The sequence below is a fragment of the Tenrec ecaudatus genome, chromosome 10, assembly GCF_050624435.1.
Source record: "Tenrec ecaudatus isolate mTenEca1 chromosome 10, mTenEca1.hap1, whole genome shotgun sequence".
In the NCBI taxonomy this organism is placed as follows: domain Eukaryota; kingdom Metazoa; phylum Chordata; class Mammalia; order Afrosoricida; family Tenrecidae; genus Tenrec; species Tenrec ecaudatus.
Window position 1 is genome coordinate 138,501,266 of NC_134539.1, and position 23,251 is coordinate 138,524,516.

Consider the following 23,251-nt stretch of genomic DNA (forward strand, 5'->3'; position numbering starts at 1 on the left):
GGCCCAGGCAAAGCAGAGAGCTGGCCGAGCCGGGAGGACCGGCCCAGGGAAGTGCTACCGCCTGTACACCGAGCGCGCCTACCGTGACGAGATGCTGACCACCAACGTGCCGGAGATCCAGAGGACCAACCTGGCGAGCACGGTGCTCTCGCTCAAGGTAGGGCTCACGTCTCCTTCCCCGGGGGCAGTGCTGCAGGCCTCGCTGCGTGCTTCCCAGAACCAGCACCTCGGAGTGAGTGCCGTCGGCGGTACTGACAGCCCCCCAGCCCCCCCGGGCAGGTCTGCAGCGAAATCGGCTTGTCTGCTGTGAGCACGCATCTTTCTCTTGTGGTAGTAGCCCACCGTACAGGCAGCTGCGAAAGGCTTTAGTGAGCAGTGGATTCTACGAGACAGAAGCCTGAACTCCGGGCCACCCTGTGGCCAAGCCCACAGCTCTTTTTAACCAGCCTTCAGGTCCCGTTTTGCTCGTCAGGAACAGGGGAAAACAGTGTGGGGGCGCATGTGCACGCTCGCAAGTGACATTTTCCCCATTCGAACATTTGGGAAAGGGAGAAGCAGGCCAGGTTTTGCCTGGCCCTCATGGGGAGGCTCGGTCTTCACGCCGCCTTGTTGCTTCTCCTCCCCGGGAGCACCTGCCTCCTGTGGCCAGGTGGCCGCATGAGTGAGGCCCCGGTGCTGGCCTTTCCCCATGACACTGATGTGACCCTGGAGCCTGGCCCTTTCCTGTCGCAGAAGGCACTGATGCCATATATTACTCAAAACCGCCTCCCTCCCTGCTCCACCCCCATCCGGTGGCGCCCACTCCTGCTTGGTGCCGAGCGGCCTAGGGCCCCGGCCCCTGTCTGTCTCATCCCAGAGAGAGCTGCTGTCGGTGTCTGTTGTGCAGGTAAAGGCTCCTCGAGCGGGGCTTCATAACTGCTCGTGGTGGTGGTGCTGCTACGACAGGCGTTTATTGAGCACCTGCTGGATCGATGGTGAGGATCACAAATGGAAAGAAAACATGGGTCCTGCACACTTGATTGTTCCTCCTTTTTAAAATTCAACAAATCAGTTAGCACATGTGTTGAATGCCTACTGTGTGCCAGGCTGTGCTCTTGTGGTTCTCACCTGTGAATTCAGAGATCAGGGCTGAATCTTAGTCATCTTCACGTCCCTCCCTCCCACCTCAAGGGTGAGGGGCAGGTCATGGAGGCACGGTGAAAACCAGGTAGACGAGCCGATTTCAAGGTGTGGTTTTTAAAGCTGACCGAGAACATAGCTGCTGCCCGGCAGTCCGTCTTTGCCGGCCATCCATCCCAGGCTTCCTCGTTGCAGGTAAAAGGCAGCAAAGGGCCCACGTTCACCCACGCTGCCTCCTACCCTGTGTTTCCCTCCCTCTGTTCTAGGCCATGGGCATCAACGACCTGTTGTCCTTCGACTTCATGGACGCCCCACCGATGGAAACCTTGATCACGGCCATGGAGCAGCTGTACACGCTGGGCGCTCTGGACGACGAGGGCCTGCTCACGCGCCTGGGCCGCAGGGTAGGACCAGGCTTCCCCGCAGGCCTTCCCAAGCTCTTGGGACCCTGCATGCGCGGTGCGCGGAATGCTAGGGCCTGTTCACTTCATGTAAACGGTTTCTTTTTAAAACTAGCTTTATTGGCAATCTTTCAGTCATATTCAGCTTTGTACATTTACTGCCATGATCAATTTCAGAGCATTTTCTCTCCTGCGACGCCCCTGGACAATTACCAATCCAGTTACTGTCTCTGTAGATGCACCTGTCTGGATTGCATACACAGAAAATGATACCAGACACAAACAGGAAGCAAACAGACAAAAACCAGCAGTGGCTAGACAAAACATAGAAAAGCCCCAATCAAAAAGAAAGCCGAGAGTGTTACAGACAGAAGCAACTTGAAAATGGCGAGCACGTGATAAGGCATGACATTCGAGTCTCACTGTTGCTGCCCTCGTCGACTTCGCAGTGCTCTGCCTGTCACACTCCTCAGCTGTGGTCAGACAGGGCTCTTCAGAAGCTTAGTCCATGCGGGGACCCTGGAAAATGGATCGGGGGCTTCCACGGTCATCCACAGCCTTCTGCAAAGTTTTCACAAATTAAGCTCTGACACTACTCCCTCGGTGAACGGTTTCTTCCACAATTTTGTCTTGATCCCCAAACCGGGCATCTCTGCGTTAGGGTACTTTGCGTCTATCCTCGATGTCCGTGTGAGCGTTTGGAGCTTTCTCGCACCTGGTGGAGGACAGCTCTCAGTTTTGGCAAATATAAATGATTGCAGACTCTCCACCGTAATCTGTCGTTGCTTCCTCACTCCCCGTTCCCAGCGAACCTCCTTCCTGTCATTACATAAAAGGTTTGTGGTTCAAAAAAAAAAAGGTTTGTGGTTCTCAGCGCTGCGTTTACATGGAATCTGCGTACACTTAATTCTAAAAGTTACCGGCAGAATTCCCACCTGCCTCACGGGTAGTTAGGATCTCGGTCACGTGTGTCCCTCTGGAGTTTATTTGGGAAAGAATAATAAAATCCACTGATAGAGGCAGCCCCCATCCCCACCCCCGGCCTGGCGTGCCTGGAGGGGAATCTCTCTCAGCCGTGTCCCCAGCTGGCAAACGCCCTGTCTTTCCCTCTGCTCCCTCCAGATGGCAGAGTTCCCCCTGGAGCCCATGCTGTGCAAGATGCTGATCATGTCCGTGCATCTGGGGTGCAGCGAGGAGATGCTGACCATCGTGTCCATGCTGTCCGTGCAGAACGTCTTCTACAGGCCCAAGGTGCGCGCGCGGGGAGCCACGCCTGCCCTGGACGTGCGCACAGCCCCGTGGCCGGGTGGCCGGGTAGGACAGCTGGGTGGGGAATGACTCCTGTCCTGTTGCTTGGCAGGATAAACAAGCCCTCGCCGATCAGAAGAAGGCCAAATTCCACCAAACTGAAGGGGACCACCTCACCCTGCTGGCTGTGTACAACTCCTGGAAGAACAATAAGTTCTCCAACCCGTGGTGCTATGAGAACTTTATCCAGGCTCGCTCCCTGCGCCGGGCCCAGGACATCCGCAAGCAGATGCTGGGCATCATGGACAGGTGAGCCGGTGCCCCTCTGGTGTCCCTGAGCCTGCCCTTGGCGCCCCAGGCCCCGTGCTCAGGTGATCACACTGCCCCTCCGTCCGTCAGCTGTTCAGTTGTGCTCCCTCTCCCCAGGATAGCGAGAGCCCAGAAGCACTCTAGAAAGTTCCTGAAGGAAACATGGCTTATTCAGTTTGGAAGATGCTCCTGGGTTACAAGCTTCTGGAATGTTACTGCTCTAGAATTCAACTCTTGCCCGAGCCAAGTGTCTGGCTCTTGCTGCTTCTTTCCTGCCCATTGGGTTGATGTGCTCCGGGACTCCACCCGTGTGGGGACATTGAGCCCCAGCATTCCGGAAGGTAGATGCTCTGAGGCCGACTGGCCTTCTGAGTTTGACCTTGTTTCCTACCAGACACAAGCTGGATGTGGTTTCCTGTGGCAAGTCCACAGTGCGCGTGCAGAAGGCCATCTGCAGCGGCTTCTTCCGCAATGCAGCCAAGAAAGACCCGCAGGAGGGCTACCGGACGCTGATTGACCAGCAGGTGGTCTACATCCACCCTTCCAGCGCGCTCTTCAACAGGCAGCCGGAATGGTAGGTGGGCGCCGGGCTGGGCACAGAGCCGGAGGGTGGCCCAGGCCATGGGGCCTGCTCGCTCGGGGACGTGCCACACCCATCCGTTGGTTGCTGCCAGCTGGTCGAGTGAGACGCTGGGCCTTCTGGGGAAGTCCCTTGTTTCAAAGGTGGCTGAGCCTGTGTTTGTGTCTTCACCGGCCTCCAGCATGCCCATCATGGCTTGTATGCCTAGGGCCTCTCAGACTTTTAGGCACAGTGTCTATCCCTGTTGGAAGAAAATGCCGTAGGGCCGGAGCTAGAAGTGTCTTGGCGGTCAGCCAGTAAGGGGGTTTTCATACTCTTTTTGTAAGCATCACGTTTAAAACCTACCCCACTAACATAAAGCCCCCATGCTGCTGTGCTTGGTCTTGGGCAGCTTCTAAGGCCCCTCTCCAGGGCCCCTTTGACACAGCAGCAGGAAGCTGAGGTCCAGTCTCTCTTACCTAGCAGAGTCAGAACCAGAGTCAGAGCACACCCGACAGCGTGTGTCCTTGCAGCTAGCTGCAGGCAGCTCCCAGTGCTGTCACAGGCGACCTGCATCTGTCCCTGTGGACTGGGCGGCGAGGAAGGGGAAGTTGAGCCACCACGGAGGCCCGCTGTGCCCTAGGCTGTTGGTGGAGCTCTGAGCACCAGTCCTCTCCCCGCAGGGTGGTGTACCACGAGCTGGTGCTGACCACGAAGGAGTACATGCGTGAGGTCACCACCATCGATCCGCGCTGGCTCGTGGAGTTTGCCCCTGCCTTCTTCAAGGTCTCCGACCCGACCAAGCTAAGCAAGCAGAAGAAGCAGCAGCGTCTTGAGCCCCTGTACAATCGTTACGAGGAACCCAACGCCTGGAGAATATCCCGGGCCTTCCGGCGCCGCTGAAGGGCCAGGCTGCTCTGCAGGCCGCCCCTGCCGCAGTGGCCTGGCCTTGGACTTCCTCCTAGTCCTCACGAGCTGGCTGTGCGAATACAGCTAGCCATCCAGTGATGGACAGCTTGAGCCAGACCTTGCCTACCTTGTCTACAATGCTTTCTTCTCTGGTGGTAAAATAGAAGCGGGTTTGAGCCTGGCCTTGACCAGCGCTTCCAGTCCCCACTATGTGCCGGTTCAAGTGACTCAGGAGTTTGCAGCCAACGTGGGTGGCCATCGTGGCCCCGTCTGCAGGACAGGAGCTCCTCTGGGAGCTCTCAGGTGGACCAGGGGTGGGGGTTTGGACCTAAAGGCTCAGTGAGGGAGCCAGGAAGGCCAGCGCGAGTGTCGGCCCACACCCTTCCAGCTTGCAGCCTGCGCTGTGGCTTAACCGTCTGGAAATATTTATTTTCTTAAAGAAACAAAAATGGCTTTCTTTGACTGTCTTTGAGCTGGAGGGTTGGGATGAAGCCTGGGCTGGGCTGAAGGTGATTTAGTGTCTGGCTCTGCTGCCCAAGGTGGAGCGTCCCCTGAAACCGGAGCTCTGGCCTCTGGGCTGAGACAGGACCAGACAGCCGGCCATTTCTTCTTTCCGCTCTGGGGCTGGGCTGGCGGGGCAGCCGGCAGGAGTGAACCACATCCATGCCCCAGCACGCTGCTGCTGCTGCGTCTGGGGCCGAGTGGTTGTAGATGTTGCAGAGAATGGCACCCCCCCCCCCCCCACACACACACACACACTGGTAGTGAGCAACGGGACGTTTCTTTTTGAAACCTGCTAAGACGAAGGGTCAGCCTTTTTACCTCCTTCACAGGGTTTTCATGGTCAAGACCTCCCCTCCCCACCTAAAACCAATGTCATACCTCAGAGAGGGTTCTGTCTTCAGTGGTTTTTTTTCCTAGAGGGTTGGGGGAAGCGGGGCCACCTCTCCGTGATCCTCTCTCAGCTCCTATGGAAGCTCTCTACCTGGAGAGAAGCCCACCAATATCAGGCGTATCCCCTTCTCCCATGCCAGTGATGAACACACAGGAGATTGAAGCACTCAGGCGGTCACAGGAACCACTGTGAAGACACAGGCAGAGCCAGCCGCGCAGAGTGGGGAGAGTGGATGTCTGACCCGATGAGGGTCTTCCTTGTAAGCCCTGCTAGCAGCCGAGGTGTTAGGGCAGGGTTTGAGGTGGGAGATAAAACCAGGGGGGGGGGGCAGTTGGGGCTGGCGCCAGCTCCCCACCTCAGGTCTCCCCACTGGGGTCAATAGGAATAGTCTGGGTTCCAGGGATGTTCACAGGCCAAGGGGGGAGGCAGTGGGGACAAAGGACTCCGGCTGTGGGTGCCCCTGAGCACAAGCTGGAGCCACCTCTGACCTGGGACTGGCTCAGCTGCCGGGCCTGCTCAGGGGGAGGATTTCAGCCATGGCCTCTTGCTGGGAACTGGAAGCTTCTTGGCTGTTAAAGCATATTGTTCCCCCCAACTCAGCAGGAGCCCCAGCTCAGGAGTTTCCTGTCCTTACCCAAATGCTGAGTCCGTGTTTGTGCAAATGTGTGGGGACCGTCTCCGTGGAGCCTACATAAGTGAGCTTTGCTGCTGGGTCAGGCTCCTTGGTCTGGGGTTTCCCTTCAGCCAGCCTAGAGCTGGATCTGGTTTAGATGTTCTCTTGTAGGGCCCAAGAATTTGCTGGCAGGCTGCCGGGGTGGGCTCGGTCTGCGCAGAGCTGAGGACCTTCAGCCCCCTTGATGTTGCTGTTCATGGAAATCTTTCCTTTGTCCTCCTGACCTCGGCTCCTCCCTCTCCCTATAAACCTAGCGTGACTGTGGAATTAAATGACGTATTTTTAAAATCTTGCATTTTAGAATTGGCTTGAGGTACTTGTAGTCAGTGTAAGGTTTTTCTTAGTGGCCCTTTGAAACATCCTTCCCCAGGGGCTGCTCCTGAGTAGACTGGGTCTTAACAGGTCCGGTCCCAACCTTGAGCCCTGGTAGCATAGTGTGTATGCATTTGGCTGCAACCTGCAAGGTGAGTGGTTCAAAAACAGCTGCTACGCAGGAGAAAGTGCTTTCTACTTTCATAAACAAGGTCTCAGGGACTCACAGGGCAGTTCTACCCTCTCCTGTAGGGTCACTGAGTCGGCATGGACTTGCCCATTCTGCCATGCTCTCCCCCTTCAGGCAGACAGCACCACCATGCTGCTTCCCACACCCTCCTAGGACTCTCTCGCCCCAAATTGGGCATGAAAACCTAAGTGTTCCCCACTCCTGCCCTCCTAGGACGGCAGCCAGCACAGACCGAGGAGCATGTGATCACCGAATGGGCATCCCTCAGGCAGACCAAGACCCTGCTGAGGAAGCCTCCCGAGCACTCCCACTGGGGCCTTGGACCCTGTCAGCAAGAAAGCACCCTTGGGTTATTTCTGGGTCTCCACACACTCATCTGAGGGGCACAGCACCCATTGCTCCAAAGACAAAATCACAGAGAAGTGTCAGGGTCTGGCTTCAAACACCTGTTGTCTGCCCCAAGGCCAGAGCTCTGTCCACTGTGGGGGCCTCTTCCCACCACAGCAAATAAGGAAAATTCACAGGAGAAACAGGGGCCTTTATTAGGGCCTGGCAGATGTGGAGGGGGTTCCAGGCCTGGGCCCAGGAGGAAGCAGGTGCCTCCCTGGAGTAAGGACCCGAGCTCCCAGCCCCCCACCATCCCAGGTTCCCATCTGCAGCCGCCCCTGCCTCGATGGACAGCACCAAGAACTGATAACTGGGACCCTCCAGAGCCCCAGCTTGAAGGGGGACTGATGGCAGGGTTCAAGGGTCTCCCCACATCAGGATAAACGGGAGGTACTTGTCACCCCAGAACAGAGTAAGCTCTCCTCTGTGGTGAAGTAGGGTGGGGCTTAAAGAGGTGGAGCTGACCTCCCTTGGGGTAAAGGTGAAAAACCCCAGGGGGCTTTTGAGACTTACTTTCTCCACACCATTCCCTCCTGTGCCCCATGGGGAGCCCATGGGACAGTGGGAATCTGTCCGAGAGACATCGGTGGGTTTTTGTCAGGGTTTCCCCAACGCCAAATTCACCTCTATGTACACAGGACAGTATCCATGGGTGGCAGGGGGCAGCTAGTAAGAGTAGCCACCCTTGGGGCCAAAGGGCTGTCCAGGGCCCGTCAGCTCAGGGAGGTAGGCAGGGCTCTCGTCCAAGTGGGACAAGGGAACGGTGTCCTCCTCACTGACCGGCCGGTCAAACTCGGCCTTGAGAGCTGGGCGCTGGTTGTCCGGGAAAGCCAGGGAGAAGAGGGCCTCGGGCTCACACACGAACTTGTACACGTAACGCTCGCCGGCCACCTGCGGGGAGAGGTCAGCCTGGTGCTCACAGGCACGCTCTTCCCGTCCCTGCCCCCATCTTTCCCATCCACCTTGGCACTTTTTGGGGTGCAGAGCCCCCCCAGTATCTCATCCCTGCTGCCTGGGTCATTACTTGCTGAGGACTGCTCTCCAAGCCCTCGCCCTGCCCCCTGACCTTCTGCATGATGCCCTTCTCATAGTAGTATCGGAGTGAGCGGCTGAGCTTGTCATAATTCATGGCCGGCCGGTTCTTCTGGATGCCCCAGAGCCTGGCCACCTAGGGACAGAAGAAACAGAAGTGCGGGCCTGCAGTGCTAGCTCAGAGGAGGGACCCAAGGCAGGAGGAGCTGTTGGCTCTGCCACACTAGCAGCCGCCCGCAGCCCGGGTCAAGCCCAGCAAGGGTGGTCAGTGGAGACCCTTGCCCCCCCACCCCAGCTCATACTCCATGTTCTCAGGGCCCAAAGCGGCTGGCGAGGGGGCAGGGCCACTGGAGAATCCCACCTCCTCAGGCTCGATCAGTTTGAACTCCATTCCCCGTCCGGTCCAGGCAATGAAATGGGCATTCGCGGGGTCATCCAGCAGGGCCACCAGAAACTGCCACAGCTGCAAGGCGCCACGGCGCTGATAGGGCGGCCCCTCTCTGAACGCGCTGACCCCTTCCTGCTTGATGTCTCCTGGGCAAGACGAGGTGGGTGGTGGGGTCATCGGCCCCCTGGAAACCCCCCATCAACCCTGCATGCCCACTGGGAACCTTTCCCCTCTCCTGGGCCTTCCCAGGTGCCAAACCCGCAGGGTGAAAAGCAGAGGGGGCTTCCTGGGGGGCAGAGGGTTCGCATACGATGCGCTCACACAGTGACTTCTCTGACCTTCGAATTTTTCCGGAACGACGCAGACATCATCTGGGAAGGGTCGGAGGGGTTTCTCATAGCCGTAGCCTTGGGGAGGAAGTTGGGGACCCCTTAGATCTAGGTGACTCAATGATAAGGAGGCCCCACAGTCCAGAGGGGCTCCTGGCCAAGGAGACCCTCCCTCCCCTCAGCAGGGTTTGTCGCTGCTACTGCTCAGAGGACTTGGAAGGGAAGGGGCTCCCTTACCCATGGTCCCGTCACCTGGGGAGGGTCCAGAGAAGCCCTCTGTGTGAAGGTACATTGATGCGCACCCAGGGACATCTGGGGAGGGAGAAGAGGTGGCAGGCTAAGTGGCTGGACACACACATCCCACCCCCCTTCAAGTTCTTCCTGCCAGCCTGTGTTCCGGAGAGTTGGGCTCTTTTCCCAGCTGCCTGCCCACCACCAAATCCCAGGGGAAGTTCACCCAGAGGGAGTGGAGGTGGAGCCCCCAGCTAGGGGCCTGGGCAGAGGGCAGGGCTGTTCCACCGGGGGCTAGATGCCAGGGAGCAGCTGTTTCCTGAGTGCAGAGCGAGGGCTGAACCTCCGGGCAAGGGGTTCAGTGTCCATGCCTGAGCCTCCTTCGGAATGGACAAGCGTCCGGTCAGCAGGTCAGGTTCCCAGCCATGTGTGTGCGCGGGTGCGTGTGTGTGTGCGCGCGCGCACGGGCACTCCCTGGGGTCTAGCCACCTTTTTTGCAGGTCTGACAGCAGAGTACATTCCATTCTGTAGGCTGGAAACCTCCCCACTCCTCCCAGAGGCGGGAGCGTAACCCCCCTTCCAAGTTTGAGCCCGGGCCGGCCCTCCCCCTCCACTCCCACCGATGAATGAGGCTGAAACCCGACACCTCCGGGAGGAGGCGGGAGAGTGGGCTCATTCATGCCTCCATTTTGTGAATGGAATTCCTGACTCCATTCGGAGGAAGCCGAGGGGGAGGGGCTGGAGTTCAAGGACACCCCCCCCAAAGCCTTTGAAGGTCAGGGCTAGCACCTCCCCTGCCATCCGCCTTGAGGTTCCACCCTTCTGGGTCTGTTGGCTCAGGGGTTTGCTGTCCATGCCAGGCCCCCTGAAACCCCTAGACACCCACCCTGAAGCTCCGAGACACCCAGAAAAGGGAGATTCTAAGATTCTAGCCAACTCTAATCTCTGAATTCCCCCACCCCCACCCGGACTCCCTAATGCAGGCTGGTAGATGAACTCAGTTTGGTTTTCTCAAGCCTTGGCCTTGGCTGAGAACACGACGCTGTTTATGAATGGCAGGGGTAAGAACCAGTATTTACAGCAGTCTGTCCCATCCAGCCTGACTTCCCGCGCCCCATTAGTCTTGCATCCTGTCCCGACTGGGATCTTTTGAGCCCGGCTGTTTCTTTTCACTCTACTCCCTTTGTGTTTTTTTAAAAGCTTCTTCTGGGGAACGGGACCAAGGGCACAGCTCCTCGTATCCCCCAATTCCCGAAGTGCACGCTCTGGCCCAGCGTTCTGGTTTTTGCAAGAGATGAACCCCCAACTGCCAGTTAGAAAGCAGTGCCGCCTGAGGGCCAGGCTTCAGATCTTTCGCTCTGAACGTGTAATGGAGCCGTCGAGGGTACTCTTGTTGGGCAGCAATCTGCGTGGTCGGCAGTTTGAAACCACCAGCAGCTCCGAGGGAGATAGGCTGGGCTTTCTACTCCCGTGAAGTTAGTTTCGAAAACCAAAAGGGGGGACCGCGCGTCACTATGAGTCAGCATTGACTCGACGGCAGTTTGGTTTTTGGATGATTGAAACCCCCTAATTCCGTTGACTCTGAAGCAGCGTGCATGGGGGGGCCGGGTGCACAAACCGGGAGATGGAAGGATGCTGGGAAGGTAAAATCGTGCGGGGCAGACGTAGGGTTAACGACGTGTTCGCTGGCTCACATGCCACCCTGACCCCAAATCCTCTTCCCCTGCGGAATCGCTTACCTGAGTCGTAGGCGAAGTCCATCTGTTCTTGTTTGATCACCACCCCCGCCCCTGGGTACCTGTGCCCATTGACCCCACCCGGGCCCACTGCCGGCTGACACGCCTGCTCATACAGGGGGTCGTGGTACTCCTGCTTGAAGCTCTGCTGGGGGTAGGGCAGGCAGGGTTCCGAGAGCTGGTGTGGGTAGGGGGCTGGGAGGGTCTCCCGGCCCCCTCCCTGAGAGGACGTGAAGGAGTGGCAAATGTCCGGGGGCTGCTGAGAGATGGAGCTGGAGGTGGTTGGACAGAGAAGGAGAAGAAGAGACTCTTGAATCAGCCCTTCCTCCTCAAGGGTGCCAAGTGGGCTCTCAAGTGGGTGGGGGGTCGGTGTCGCCTCCTCCTGCCCTCCCCGCTCCCAGGTGTTTGTGGACAGGTGGAGAGAGCTCAGGGACTGAGGGCCAACTGGGTAGACCTGGGCTGACAGGTTGGCTGGCTTCCTTACCTGTGCTCCCCGAGGTACCCGTGGCCAGCAGGGGGGTGCTGGGAAGTGCCGGGAGGCCTTAGGAAACTCTCTTGTTCTGTCCGGGGAAAGGGCTGCAGGGGCGACTGTCCAGGGCCACCGGGGGCAGGGGACTTGATGGTGACTTGTCTGGAGGGCTCATAGGCACTGGGGTTGCAGGGGAGATGGGGGTGAGGGGCAGAGCAGCTGGGCGAACATCTCTGAGCCCTCCTTCCCCAGGGAAGTGCAGTCCCGGGGTCTCTGTGGGGAGAGGTAGAGGGTGCTGGCAATGAAGCCACAGGCTCCATCCTAAGTGACCACTCTCTCATCCATCCGGTCCATTTCACCACCACCAGCCCCACCCCCGAGAACCCCTGGGAAACCAGGGCAAACCGGGACAATAGGAGGCTCCAGTAGCAACCCTCTGCCTCAGCCTTGCCCATCTAGACTACTGCAGCTTGGAAACCCCTTTGTCCTCTTCTCAGGGGACCAGGAGCCCTGGGGGCGTAGGGGTTACGAAGCTGGGCTGCGGTTGGCAAAGGTGAGTAGTTCGAAAACCACCAGCGGCTCCCAGGGCGACAGATGGGGACTTCTATTCCTGTAAGCATCTGCAGTTAACATCTCAGAAGCTCCCAGCGGCGGCTCTACCCTGTCCTCTGGCGTTGATTCGATGACAGCAGTGAGGTTTCTTTGGTTTTATTCTCAGGGGCTCCCCCTCCCCCAGACCTGGCGGGGGCTCACCTGGAGTAAAGGCACTGTTCACCATGGCGGTAGGGGAGCGGCGGCTTCCTGCTGCAGGACAGGGCGGGTTCTGTGTGAGGACTCTGGGGCTCCTTCTTGACCCTGGTGGTGGGGCTGTGGAAAGCCACTGTAACAGGGGAGAGGAGAGGGGTAGAGGGGCGAGAGCAGTGTCACGGGAGGGGAGGGATGGCTTCCCAGCATGTGTGTCCTTTGAGGACCAGCTGGGGGATGGGTACAGCCTCAGCCCTTCTCTGGGTTCTGTGTTCCAAGAGCCGAACCCATTGCCATTGGGATGACCCCAACCCAGAGGACACCCATAATGTCATTTGTAGGATCTCCGTGTCGACCTGTGGTGGGATTTTCACTTTCTTCAAGGGGGCTCCGGTGGGACGCAAAACCCGCTTCCACCTTGTGGCTGGTGGCCAGCCGAGCGAGGTCGAGATTTGTCCACTCAGGGACTCACTCTCTAGGGGCCCTGGTGACGTCGTGGTTATGCCTTGGGCTGCTTCCCACACCACCAGGTCAGCCATTGGAACCCACTGCCCGCCGTCCGGAAAGAGGAGGCCCTACTGGTGCAGCGAGGTGTAGCTTTGGAAGCCCACAGGGCAGTTCGACCAGGGCCTAGAGGGTCGCTGTCAGAACGGCAGCAAGTGTGTGTTCCCTGAGGGACTCTAAGCTCCATAGCCAGACGCTTTTGAGAACAACATGGCTGCTGACATACTGCCTAGCTGCACGCACCAGCCTAGCTGCACGCACCAGCCAAACCACGAGTCGGCCTTGACTCAATGGCAGTGTTTTCGTTTTTTAACGTCTAATATGAACCCAAAGAAACTGTCGAAAGTTCAACACTGAATGTAAAGCCAACGTCCAGAAAACATCTTCATGTGAGCAAGCACCTCCGGCCCGGGACCCGTGGTTTTCCTGAGTGGCCTGGAGCATTCCCAGGGAGGGAAATGTTTGCTTGGGGCTACGCAGGATCTTTCGGTTTCTGGCAAAGATTGGCTATTGGCCCACATGAATGTCGGCTGGATAGCATCATACACATGCTCCCAATTAACTGTGAAGAACATGGCCCAGCCAGTAGGTTGAGCAGCAAAGGGTTGGTTCTGGGCTGGGTGGGTGCTGTGCACGATGCTTTGTGCCCCCTTCACCAGCGAAGGCACTGGAGGGCCAAGTACCTGACAGGAAGGAAAGCAGGGTTTCCAGCGGCCGCACTACTGACATAAGGGCCCAAGACTTTCTGTTTTACGGTGGGGGCTGTTCTCTCCTCACTAGATGCCAGGAGCAGCACCCCACTCACACACCCCACAGATCCAAAAGATCTACAGACAGCGCCAAGTGTCTCCTCTGAGCAAACTCACCCTGGTCCCAGGAAAGCTGCTTTAGAGGCAGAGCCCCCTCCTAACTCAGATAAGGAGTTGAGGCTCCGAGAGAGGAGGTGTCTGATCTAAGGTCACACAGCCAGATGGGGCAAGTCTCAGGTAGGAACCACGGTTTCGGTCTCCAGTGGCTACCTGGGTCTCTGAGCCCAAAAGAATTACAGGGAGCCCTGCCCTTCACTCTTTGCCTTAGGAGAGAGCAAGTAGTTGATCCCAGCGATTCTCCAGCCCTATGACTCATTTCCTGCCCTCCTCCTCCCACCCCCTCCCTCCCAGGGCCCTCTACTCACAGTTTTCTGAATGGAAATCAGGAACGAACTGCTCATCGCTGTCTGGTACCTGAGCTGCAGAGAGAAGTCAGGGGCGAGTCTGGGGTGGGGAGCCTGGAGATGGGCCCTCAGACACCATGGTCCCAGCCCAGCAGATTAGCACCCTCCCAGAAGGGGACAATAGTCTGAAGGCAGCTCTGCCCCAGGTCCTAATGTCCTCCATGTCCGGGACCCACCAGAGACCCTGGAGGGAAGGAAGGCCCACAGAGCCTGCCTGTTCCTAGAACCTGTCTGAGCAGATTCCAGGGTCTGTCTTGCTGCTCTGTCTTTATTCTTCCCTCCGTTTTTTCAGAAGTGAAGATAGCCCCGCCCCACAGAGCTCACAGCAGTCACATCTGGGATGGGCAGGAGTTTGAGAGTCTAGGGACTGCAGAATCACGAGGAGAAATGGGCTGGGCCAGGGAAAATGCACTGTCAACAACCTCCCAGGCGAATGTGCACTCGAGAGGGTTACAGGGGAAGGTGTAATGGGGAGGACGGAGGGAGGTTGAAGAAGGTGAAAGAAGAGGGCCGGGGAGAGGGGCAGCTGAGCTCTGGGTGCCCAGTCCCTTTGATGTGCCCCAGGGAGAGGGGAGGGCTCTGGGAAGTCTGAGGAGCACTCCCAGGGTGCCAGATGGGTGGAGCTGGGTTTGGGGGATTAAGCAGGAAGGCTAAAATAGAACAGCAGCTCACCCATGACCTCCAACCTAGGCACCCCCACTCTGGATGCTAACTTCTTATCCTGAGCTCCTCAGAGTGAGGTTTCCCAGGTGGGTAGCCAGCCAAGCACCTCCCTTGACTCTGGCCTTCTTGCCCAGCTGTCTCTCTCTCTAGAGACTGCAGCAGGAAGGGTGGACATCTGTAAGAACTTCCTGATAGTCAAGGGGAGACCCATGGAGCCAGAATCCCCAGCCGGCAGCCGGCGGGACACAGGTTCCCCAGAGACTCTCTCAGATTGGACAATGGGAGGCTCACTGAGGAGAAAATGACCGGGCAGTTTCAAACGGCTCAGTGCCCCACATCCCTAACCTGGACCACGACGCGCCCCTAGTCTATTGGGTGCACTCCAGGCCAGGCCGCAGTGGCTGGCGTCTTACGTGGAGTCCAGCCCCGGCCTTTTACCAGGACGCCCTAGGTCCACTCTCCCCTCACAGAGCTGTCAGCACCATCTTTTAAACAGAGAAATCAAGTTCACCCGCCTCTCTTGTCAAGTACTCTGGTGGCCACCTGCTCCACTAGAATGAAATCCAAATTCTCCCCCAGCCACCCCACCCCCAGCCTCCACGACCTGGCAGGGATCACCTCCCACCCCCACCCCCACCTGTCCCTCTTTGGCGGTCTCATCTCAGACCCAGTCTTCAACATTGCCCCATGCCTTGCCTTCCATCTTCCCAAGAGCTTGACCTGGTTTGGGGGGCAGGGTTTTTTGGGGGGTCCCCTTCTTGCCACCAAGGTCTTAGCTCGTTTATCACCTTCTTAGAGGCTTTCCTGAGGCAGCCAAACCAAAATGCTCCTGCCTGCGGCTCTATTCTAGCTTTGTGTCGGCCGCCCCTCCTCACCACGGCCAAGCATGTGGCACCGCCTGAACTTAAACTTAACGTGTATTGACCGGATCTTTGTCGTCTCCCCGACTCCCCTTGCTGCAAAGTAAAACCCTGTAGGCAGGAGTCTGCCTTCAGGTTCCTCTGGAATTCCTGCCCTCAGAGCAGGGTCTGGCCAGAGGGAGAGTCTTGGCGTGTTACTGAATGATGGTGAGAATAAAGCCAGTTTTTAATTTTCTACTTCTGTAAACAGTCACAGTCCCGGAAACTCACAGCGGCAGTTCTACCTGGTACTTTTGGGGTCACTATGAGTCGACATCGACTCGATGGCAATTGAGTTTGGAGTTGTTTTTGTTTTTTTTAAGAGGATAAACATATAATCACCGCTGGTTCTCATCCTGGCAGGAGCCAGCATGGTGGGCCTGGAACCAGAAGAAAGAAAAAACTCCTAACCAACCCGGCCTTCCTGCCCGAATGCCCCTTCTCTGCCCAGCAGGCGGCACGACAGGCTAGGCCTCTCTGGGAAAAGCACATTTCTTTCATCAGACACTCCTGGCCTGATACACTGCTTAGCAGGATTCGTCACGACTGGCTTTAAGCATCTGTGGTGTCAAGTACATTGAAAAAAGAGGCTCCTGGAAGGCTGCGAGGCCCTGGGTGGGGCAAACAAAGGACCCAGTGGTTCACGGAAAGGGGTTGGAGGTTCAAGTCCACCCAGAGGTGCCTGAGAGGAAAGACCAGGTGATCCATTTCCAAACAATCAGCCACTGACGACCCGACAGCGCAGGTCCCACTCTGACACACAGTTGTCCTGAGTGGGGGCTGACGTCACCCGCCGCTAAAGAACTCATGAAAAGCCAGCACAAACCAGTTCTAGAATGATCCAAGAAATCGGTAGGATGTGACAAGCCCTTGGCAAAAAGGAACAGAAACCCTCAGCCAGCACACAGCTTCCCAGGCGCCCAAAGGCACAAAGGCAGGGATTCCCACCCGGGCCCCGGGGAAGGACCACTTGGCGATGGTCAGAAATACAGATTCCACGCTCTGCATTCCATGGGCCAGGGTGGGCCCGGGCACCAGCATTTTTTAACAAGTACTCCTGGAGCCGTCATAGGTGTGTTTGAGGAGTGCTGGGTAAAGGGAGGGGCTCAAAACCTGTCCAAGCTGCCCAAGGATGGGAGGCCCAGGATCACCCCATCCCGGCCATGCCTTCTGCGGAATCAAGTAGGCGGACCCCCAAAGTGGCAGGACGGGGGTGATGAGAGCAGGGCGAGCAACACTCCCCTCCCTGTTACCTAGGCATGGAAGGTCCCAAGGGCAGGAGAGGTGCAGAAGTAGGGGGAGGCTGACGCACTCTGGCCCCCCCTGGGGATCTCATTATCCGCCAGTTTCCACTGAGGTAATGGGCTGAGGGGAGCTTCTGCTGGCGTCAGTGGGCAGCTCACATGACACCCAAAGCCAAGAGCAGAGCCCCACAGGTCATCTCGCCTCTCCTCCCCACTCAGGCCTGCGGGCTTGACCAGAACCCCACTCCTCAGAAGTCCCCAGAGGAAGCCACATCCCCCTCGCCCATCACGCGTGAAGAGGTGGCACCATCCTCTGCCCAGGGCCTCAGGGAGATCAACTGGGGCCAAAATGGGCTGTGGCAAGGAGCCTGGTCCCTGATCAGCTCCTCCCACAAAGGAACAGGACCAGGACCGAGCCTTCAGTGCCCAGAGACTGCCGACAAGCACAGAAACCGACAAGCATAAATAGAAATTGGAACCGGAACGTCGGGCTGTGCATTCCTGGAGAGCAGGCGATTTTCAATGACCATGTTTGGTCTTGAGCGGACGCCACTCTATTTATTTGTTGACTTGGCTGAGTTTTGCCAAAGCCTGTGTCCCTGGCTTGATCCTGGCACTAAGGGGGAGCCACTAGGGAGATGGCAGATGAGTAAGGAGGGGATGAGCGTGTCGGCCGGCAGGACGCCCAGAGACAGTGAGTTTCAGGGGACAATCTTCATACGGGCAGAAGAGAGGGGCACAGGGGCCACCAACAGGGCCGTGGAAGAATTGGGAGGTTAGAATAGGCAACCCGCAAGACCCACCCACAAGAGGCCAGTTACCAACACCAGACAGCCCCATCACCTTTCTCCTCCCTAGGGTCCAGGCGTCAGCAAGAGAGGCTTCTCAAGGCTGTCCCTAGGCAGGGGGAGGGAGGGAGGCATTCTTGGAACCTTCTGCTCCATTGTGTCTGTCTGTCGCCTTCTTGTCTCTCACCCTTCTCCCTGCCCCCACCCTGGCAGCCTCCATCCTGGAAGGAACCAGTTTTCCATCTATGGCGGGGGACATTGGTCCCCAGGAGCCTTCTGGGAAGGGGAGGTGGCAGAAGGAGGCCTTATAGCTAGAAAAGACTGGCAGCGGAGGGGATTAACCCCATCTCTCCCCACCAACAGGCTGCACCGGGATTCACACATCCCTGAATTCCCTCACTCCCGCTTGGTAGGTGAACTGACAGCAAACAGGTGACTAGAGCCCCAATGCAGTGCACCCAGTCTGCACTCAGGGGCTCTTTTTGAACCCGCAAATAGAAGATAGAAAGCCAACAAGAAGGGGATGGGGACGCGCGGAGGTTGTGGGGTGGGTTGAGAGCAGTGCTTCTTACCCTTTGGGGAGAGCACAGACCCACCACACCTTTGGGGAGCTGATGCAAGCTCCGGATTAGTTCCTTCCGAGAGAAAGGCACCCCGTACCCGGGCGTGGGGTGCATCTTCAGCAACTGCACGCACAGCAGCAGACAGAAGCTTCAAGGGCCCCAGAAAACCTCCCCCCACCCCACCCCACCCCCTTAGCCTCTGGGAATCTAGAAACTCCAGGTTCTGGGTCTCAGCCTCACACAAAGGACACTCATGTCTCTTACTACCAAATGGACCCAAAATCATTGTCCCCAAGGGTTCCTAAGGGCTCCCGAGCAGCCCGGAGAGGAACCCCTGGCCCAAACCAGCACACCAGTGACCACCACGACCTGCCGCAGCCTGGGCTGAGCCCGCCTGAGCCTGGGTTTGTCTGTCTGCATCAGCCGTCCTTTCTCCAGCAGCTCCACAGGCCCCAGGCACCCGGAGCCAGGCATGCCCTGCTGGTTCACCTCTTTCTAGAAAAAAACCCAACCCCAAAGGTGTCTGAGCCACCTCTACCAAGCCCCACGCCTGTCACCCCAAAAGCACCGGCCTGGGAACCACAACCATGCACGCACCTCTCTAGCCCGGACCCCGGACTAGCCATCCAGATCCCCAACAGAATCGCCCACCCTGCCAGGACCCATCGCTGCTCTCGGAACGGGGGCAGAACAGCTTCTCGGGGGCTATCGACAGAACAGCTTCTCGGGGGCTATCGGGAGAAATCAAGCTTCAGGAGGGAGGCTGGGCTGTAGCCCCTCGTTCCGCCCGATTACTTCACCATTGGCAAGTTTCCAAACGATCGAGTCCCTCTCTGCCACCCCAGAGCGCCCTCTGGGGTGCCAGGGTCACTGACCTGGTGGGAAGAGACAGGGTAGAAGGCTGGGGTGGCTCTGGGATGGTGCAGGGGGACATGGCCCCGGCAGCTGCATCTGTCTCCGCAGAGAGAGCGAGAAAGAGCCAGCGGCCTCAGCATCCCCCCCTCAGGCCTGGCCAGCCATTGCCAGCTGAGAACCCGGGAGCAGCTAGCTCCCTCCAAAGGAAGCAGAAGGAACCAAGGAGGCTCCAGCACAGAACACACACACACACACACACACACACACACCTAAAGCCTTGCGGTCCCCACCCCCACCTCCGCACCCACTGGACTTAAATGTGCAGGGACTCCCAGGGCAGCAGCTGTCACACCCGCTCGCTCGCACTCACACACGCTGTCACACTGTGACACAGATGGACCCAAGGACAGTCTCTAGACCCCCACCCCTAAGGGGTGGGGCTTCCAAAGTAGAAGAGATGAGGGCATTTTTGTTCCCCTCCCTTTCCATAACCCAATACCAACAGTCCAATTGCTGCCAAAAAGCCAACCTCTGCGCCACCAGCTCAGCCCCCAGCCCCAGGGGCTGCCCACAGCAGGGAGCACAGGTCGGACAGCTGACACAGCCTGGTGCTCCTGGCAGAGAGCAGGGCTGAGAAAGGAAGTGTTTGAGGGAGCAGGGAAACCGACACCCGGGTGTTCTTTGCTCCTCCGGAACCTCAGCGGCTGCAGAGGGGTGAGCAGGGCACAGCTCTGCCTGCAACTCAGAGTGGGGCGCGCTGGGCTGGCAGAGCTGGTGGCGAGCTGCACAAGGCCCACCATCCCTCCAGCACCCACCCACCCAGTTGGTCAGCCGTTCATCCCACAAAACATCCCGAGTACCTTTTTTGGTCACGAGTCATTCTTCCCAGATTTTTGGGATATTATCGTGACCAAGACAGTGGGTCTCCCCGCCAAAGGATCTCACCCAGGAGTCTATTCCTTCAACCCCACCCTGCTATAGGGTGCTGAGGAGGAGCTGGGCTTGAGCTGAAAGCAATCCCGGGGGAGAGGTCCCCAGGTGAAGGGGTGACAAGAGTCTAAGGAAGAGGTCCCCAAGATGGATGACCAGGGTTTGCATCTCTTGGTTTTCTGAGGTTTGCCATAAAGAGATTCTCTAAAGCTCCACCAACACACACCAAAGAACCCAACTAGGAGACCCCACAGAGAGAGCACTGCCCCTCCAGACAAGGCCCAGCCACCAACTCCACCCCAGCAGGTCAGTGGCTAACCCCCAGCCCACAGAAAGGGGGAGTGGACAGTGACTCTACTAGAATCACAATCAAGGCTGTTTGTGGAGGAGGCACTGAGCCCAGTAGCTGAAGTGCATCAGAAAACAAGTATTTAAATTTTTGTTGTTCTTTAGCTCCAGATGTTAAATCAGTCGGCACTGGGGGCTGGGGGTGTGGGAAGCCAGGTGGCAAGGTATGGGAGAAATCAGTGTTTTGGCAATCCCCGAAGATAGCTAACAAATCAATTGCTCAACTCGGCATCTCTCCCCATCGTAGCCATACACCCCCCAATCTAACACACACCTCGGCCGGCCAGGCGGCTCCTGCCAAACAAACTTCGCAAATGAAAATTTCAACCAGGAAAACGGGCCCGGGGCCAAGTTCCATTCAAATAAGCAAATACCCCACACAATGGTTTGATTCATCCCCAGGCCTAGTTACACAAGTCTGGCTCAGGGAAGAGAAAATAAATATCAATCTAAGTGTCTACCAACGAGGAGAGCGGCGGCGCATGGGAGTGGAGAGGGGGCCTCGGGACCCCCCTGAGATCACCAAAGGAGGGGAGGAAGTGGATGGGCAGCAAGGGCAGGCTCTCAACGCCAGGGCCTCCTAGGACCAACCGCAGAAAAGGCCGCAAAACTACTCACCTTCGGAGAGCCACGTCTCCTGGAAGTGACTGAGGTCCTGGAAGAGGTCTGCGGGGTGGAGTGGAATTGGAGGAGGTGAGGGGGGATGGGGGAGGGGGGTGCCCAGTAGCCCGGCCACGACCCTGCCACCCTACTTGGGACGCGGGGCTGAGAAGAAAGACCCTCGGGCGGCTAGTCTTTGGGGGGACCGGGAAGGGACATCGATCGCCACCCCCCGGAGTGCGTGTGGGGCCAGGGGTGTTGCTTCGTCCGCCGCGTTCTTTACCTTCGGAGTCGGGGGGCGGCAGGGACCCGGGGTCCATGAGCTTCCCCTGCGGGACCATCAGCGCTTCGCGCAGGCTCCCATTTCCGGACGATTTCTGTGGGACCAGGAGAACGCCCCGAGTCACCCGGAGGCCGCCGGTCTGCGGGGCGGGGCTGGGGTCCCCGGGTGACCCAAGGGCCGGGCAGCAGGGACCCCGCGGGGGCCGAGGGGGGCGGGGCGGAGGCCGCGCGGCGCTCACGCTGCAGAAGGTGTAGGGCACTTGCTGGTCCAAGTATCCGCCTTTCATCCTCCGCTCCATCCGGCCGCTCCCTCCGGCCGCGGCCCGGGCCCCGCGCGGGGGCAGAGACCTGAGGGCGGGGGTGGGCTGCGTTCGCTCAGAGTCGATCGGGGCGGGGAGGGGCCGGCCCAGGGTCCAGGACGAAACTTCGCGGACTCGCTCGGGCACCGGAGAGGCTTCCGCCCGGCGCGCCACCCAAACCCTCCCGCCAAACGAGGTCCCACCTGCTCCGGGAGCTGGGCGCGCCTTGGGTTGCGTCCTGCAGCCCCGCTCGCCCGGCTCAGTTACATAAGACGCGCGCGCGCGCGTGTGTGAATGTGTGTGTGTGTGTGTGTGTGTGTGCGCGCGCGCGCAGAGCAGCGGCCCGGGCGCTCATCAGCCGCGCGCCCCCAACTCTGCGCCCCCTCCACTGGCGAGCCCCGTGCCGCCCACCCTCGCCCGGGACGCTGCGGGGGCGGGGGAGAGGGTGGCCGGCAGGGTGGCCGTGGCGAGGACCACAGCCCCGCGCCCTCCCTCCCCTCCCACAGCTTCACCTGGGGCTGGGCCGGCGGAGCAGGAGCCTCTGGGGGCCCCGAGCGCGCCCCGGGCCGCGGGGCTAGGCCGGAGCGAGGCGGCCGGGCCCCAGTCCCCGCGCACCCGCGAGTTTTCCGGGCGTAGCAGACAGTTGTGAGCCCCGGGGAGCAGCTGATTGGTGCGTTTCCTGCGCCCGGCCTCGGTCGCCCCCCCTCCGGCCCGGCCGTTCCCTTTGTTTCATTGACTTTTGTGAATGAAACCCCAGGGCCGGCCCGCCCGCCAATCAGAAGCCTCGCACGGGAGAGGCGGGGGGCGGAGTTTCCCAGCCGCGGCGGCCAATGGGGAGGCAGGGGCTGGCCCCGGGCTTCATTCACTGCTCGAGCTCCCATTCATAAAAAAATAAACTCCTCCGGCCGGCGTTCATTCATAAAGAGCTTCGAGCACGCGAGCTAAGCCGAGGACCCCGCGAGGCGGCTGCCGGGGTCTGAGAGCGGAGAGCGCCTGCGGCCGGCGCCTTCCGCCCCCTCCATCGGCGTGTTTGTGGGAGTGTGAACGTCTGCAGTGCGCCCTGGGGGAGGCAAGGCGTGCGGGCCAGTGTGCCCAGGAGAAACAATGAAAACTAGCATTTGTGCAGCGCTCCGCTTCCTCGTGCTCTTTACGTTCCCGTAACTCGACGGAGTGAGGCTATTGTTTTTATTTCACAGAGTTTTTAAAAGAAGGTCCAGAGAGGTACAGTGAGTTGCTCCAGCTGGGATTTACGAACCCCAAACCCCCTACCATTGCAGTCCTGTGTAGCCTTGGGGGCGCTGGGACACGTGACAACACCTGACCCACCCCACCGTAGGCGCCCAGTCAATGTAAGCTGGCTCCAGATCCAGGCTTCCCCTCCAGGTCTGTGTGCTGCCGAGCTGTTTTGTGACCCACTTTCCACTGAAGGCAGCAGAAACCAGAGGTCCCAGGATGGGCAATTTCTGAAAGCGCAGCTCCTGCTCCGCTGCCAACCGCCCTCCTATCGCGAGATCAAACATGGAGTGTTCATGCGCCAAAGCCCCCAAGTGCCAGTCACCGGCCCCTGGCATCCCATTCAATTCATCTCTTTCTTCGTTCAATAAACATCCACTGTGGCAGATGAGGAGTTGGGTGCCAGGCAAGCAGCTGTGACTGAGACAGATGTCTGATGAGAGCTGAGCTGCTGGGGCTGCAGCTGGGGGTTCCCCCCCTAAGAGAATTCCCTGGCTCTACAGTCTGTGCATGCTTATGAGAATTCTGGTTCTGCTTCCTGACCCTATGAGATCAACCCAGGAACTGGCCAAGGCCCCAGGGCGGCAGAGTGCTTTCCCGGTTCATCACGTCTAACACTGCCACTTGGCAAAGGAGACAGGAGGAGATGATCAGTCCAAGGTCTTTCAGCTGGCCAGGGTCAGAAGTAGGACAAGTACTAGGTCAGAACACCGAACCTTTGGCACCTGTTTAGGGCGCACTCCAGGAGATAATTTTGATCAAATGATAATACACTTCCATCTCTTCTCTGCTGAGATGTTCTTTAAGGTTCATGTATGTCTATTGCCCCTCTCCTCCAGGAAGCCTTCTGGAATAGCCTGTCAGCGCGGTCAGGCCCTCCCAGCGTTCAGGCCTAGCTC

General features: G+C 58.5%; 2 protein-coding genes across 10 annotated transcripts in view; one reads left to right on the top strand and one right to left on the bottom strand.

Annotated features, from left to right (window-relative positions):
• The window catches only part of DHX8 (DEAH-box helicase 8), a 30,524-nt gene extending 24,123 nt beyond the window's left edge, over window positions 1–6,401 (top strand). For all 3 annotated transcript variants that reach the window (XM_075561878.1, XM_075561877.1, XM_075561876.1), the window contains exons 18-23: window positions 2–157; window positions 1,386–1,523; window positions 2,643–2,771; window positions 2,881–3,077; window positions 3,472–3,651; window positions 4,320–6,401. In XM_075561878.1, coding sequence (XP_075417993.1) covers window positions 2–157; window positions 1,386–1,523; window positions 2,643–2,771; window positions 2,881–3,077; window positions 3,472–3,651; window positions 4,320–4,539 — 1,020 coding nt within the window. In that variant the 3' untranslated portion in view covers window positions 4,540–6,401. The remainder of the gene's footprint in view (window position 1; window positions 158–1,385; window positions 1,524–2,642; window positions 2,772–2,880; window positions 3,078–3,471; window positions 3,652–4,319) is intronic.
• Window positions 6,402–7,129: 728 nt separating this feature from the next.
• ETV4 (ETS variant transcription factor 4) lies at window positions 7,130–21,838 on the bottom strand. Of its 7 annotated transcripts, none has more exons than XM_075561891.1 (13): window positions 21,632–21,838; window positions 21,060–21,168; window positions 20,822–20,915; window positions 20,557–20,604; window positions 13,610–13,663; window positions 11,941–12,067; window positions 11,203–11,367; window positions 10,722–10,990; window positions 9,004–9,063; window positions 8,761–8,829; window positions 8,396–8,568; window positions 8,069–8,170; window positions 7,130–7,893 (listed from the first exon to the last, which is right to left on the bottom strand). In XM_075561891.1, exons 2-13 carry the CDS (start codon window positions 21,117–21,119, stop codon window positions 7,669–7,671), a joined length of 1,446 nt encoding a protein of 481 aa, XP_075418006.1. In that variant the 5' UTR covers window positions 21,120–21,168; window positions 21,632–21,838; the 3' UTR covers window positions 7,130–7,668. The 7 variants fall into 7 exon arrangements, with proteins under 7 accessions (XP_075418006.1, XP_075418003.1, XP_075418002.1 ...); XM_075561888.1 differs by having other exon boundaries at window positions 7,131–7,893; window positions 8,989–9,063; window positions 21,632–21,837; XM_075561887.1 differs by having other exon boundaries at window positions 7,131–7,893; window positions 11,203–11,460; window positions 21,632–21,836.
• Window positions 21,839–23,251: the final 1,413 nt, after the last annotated feature.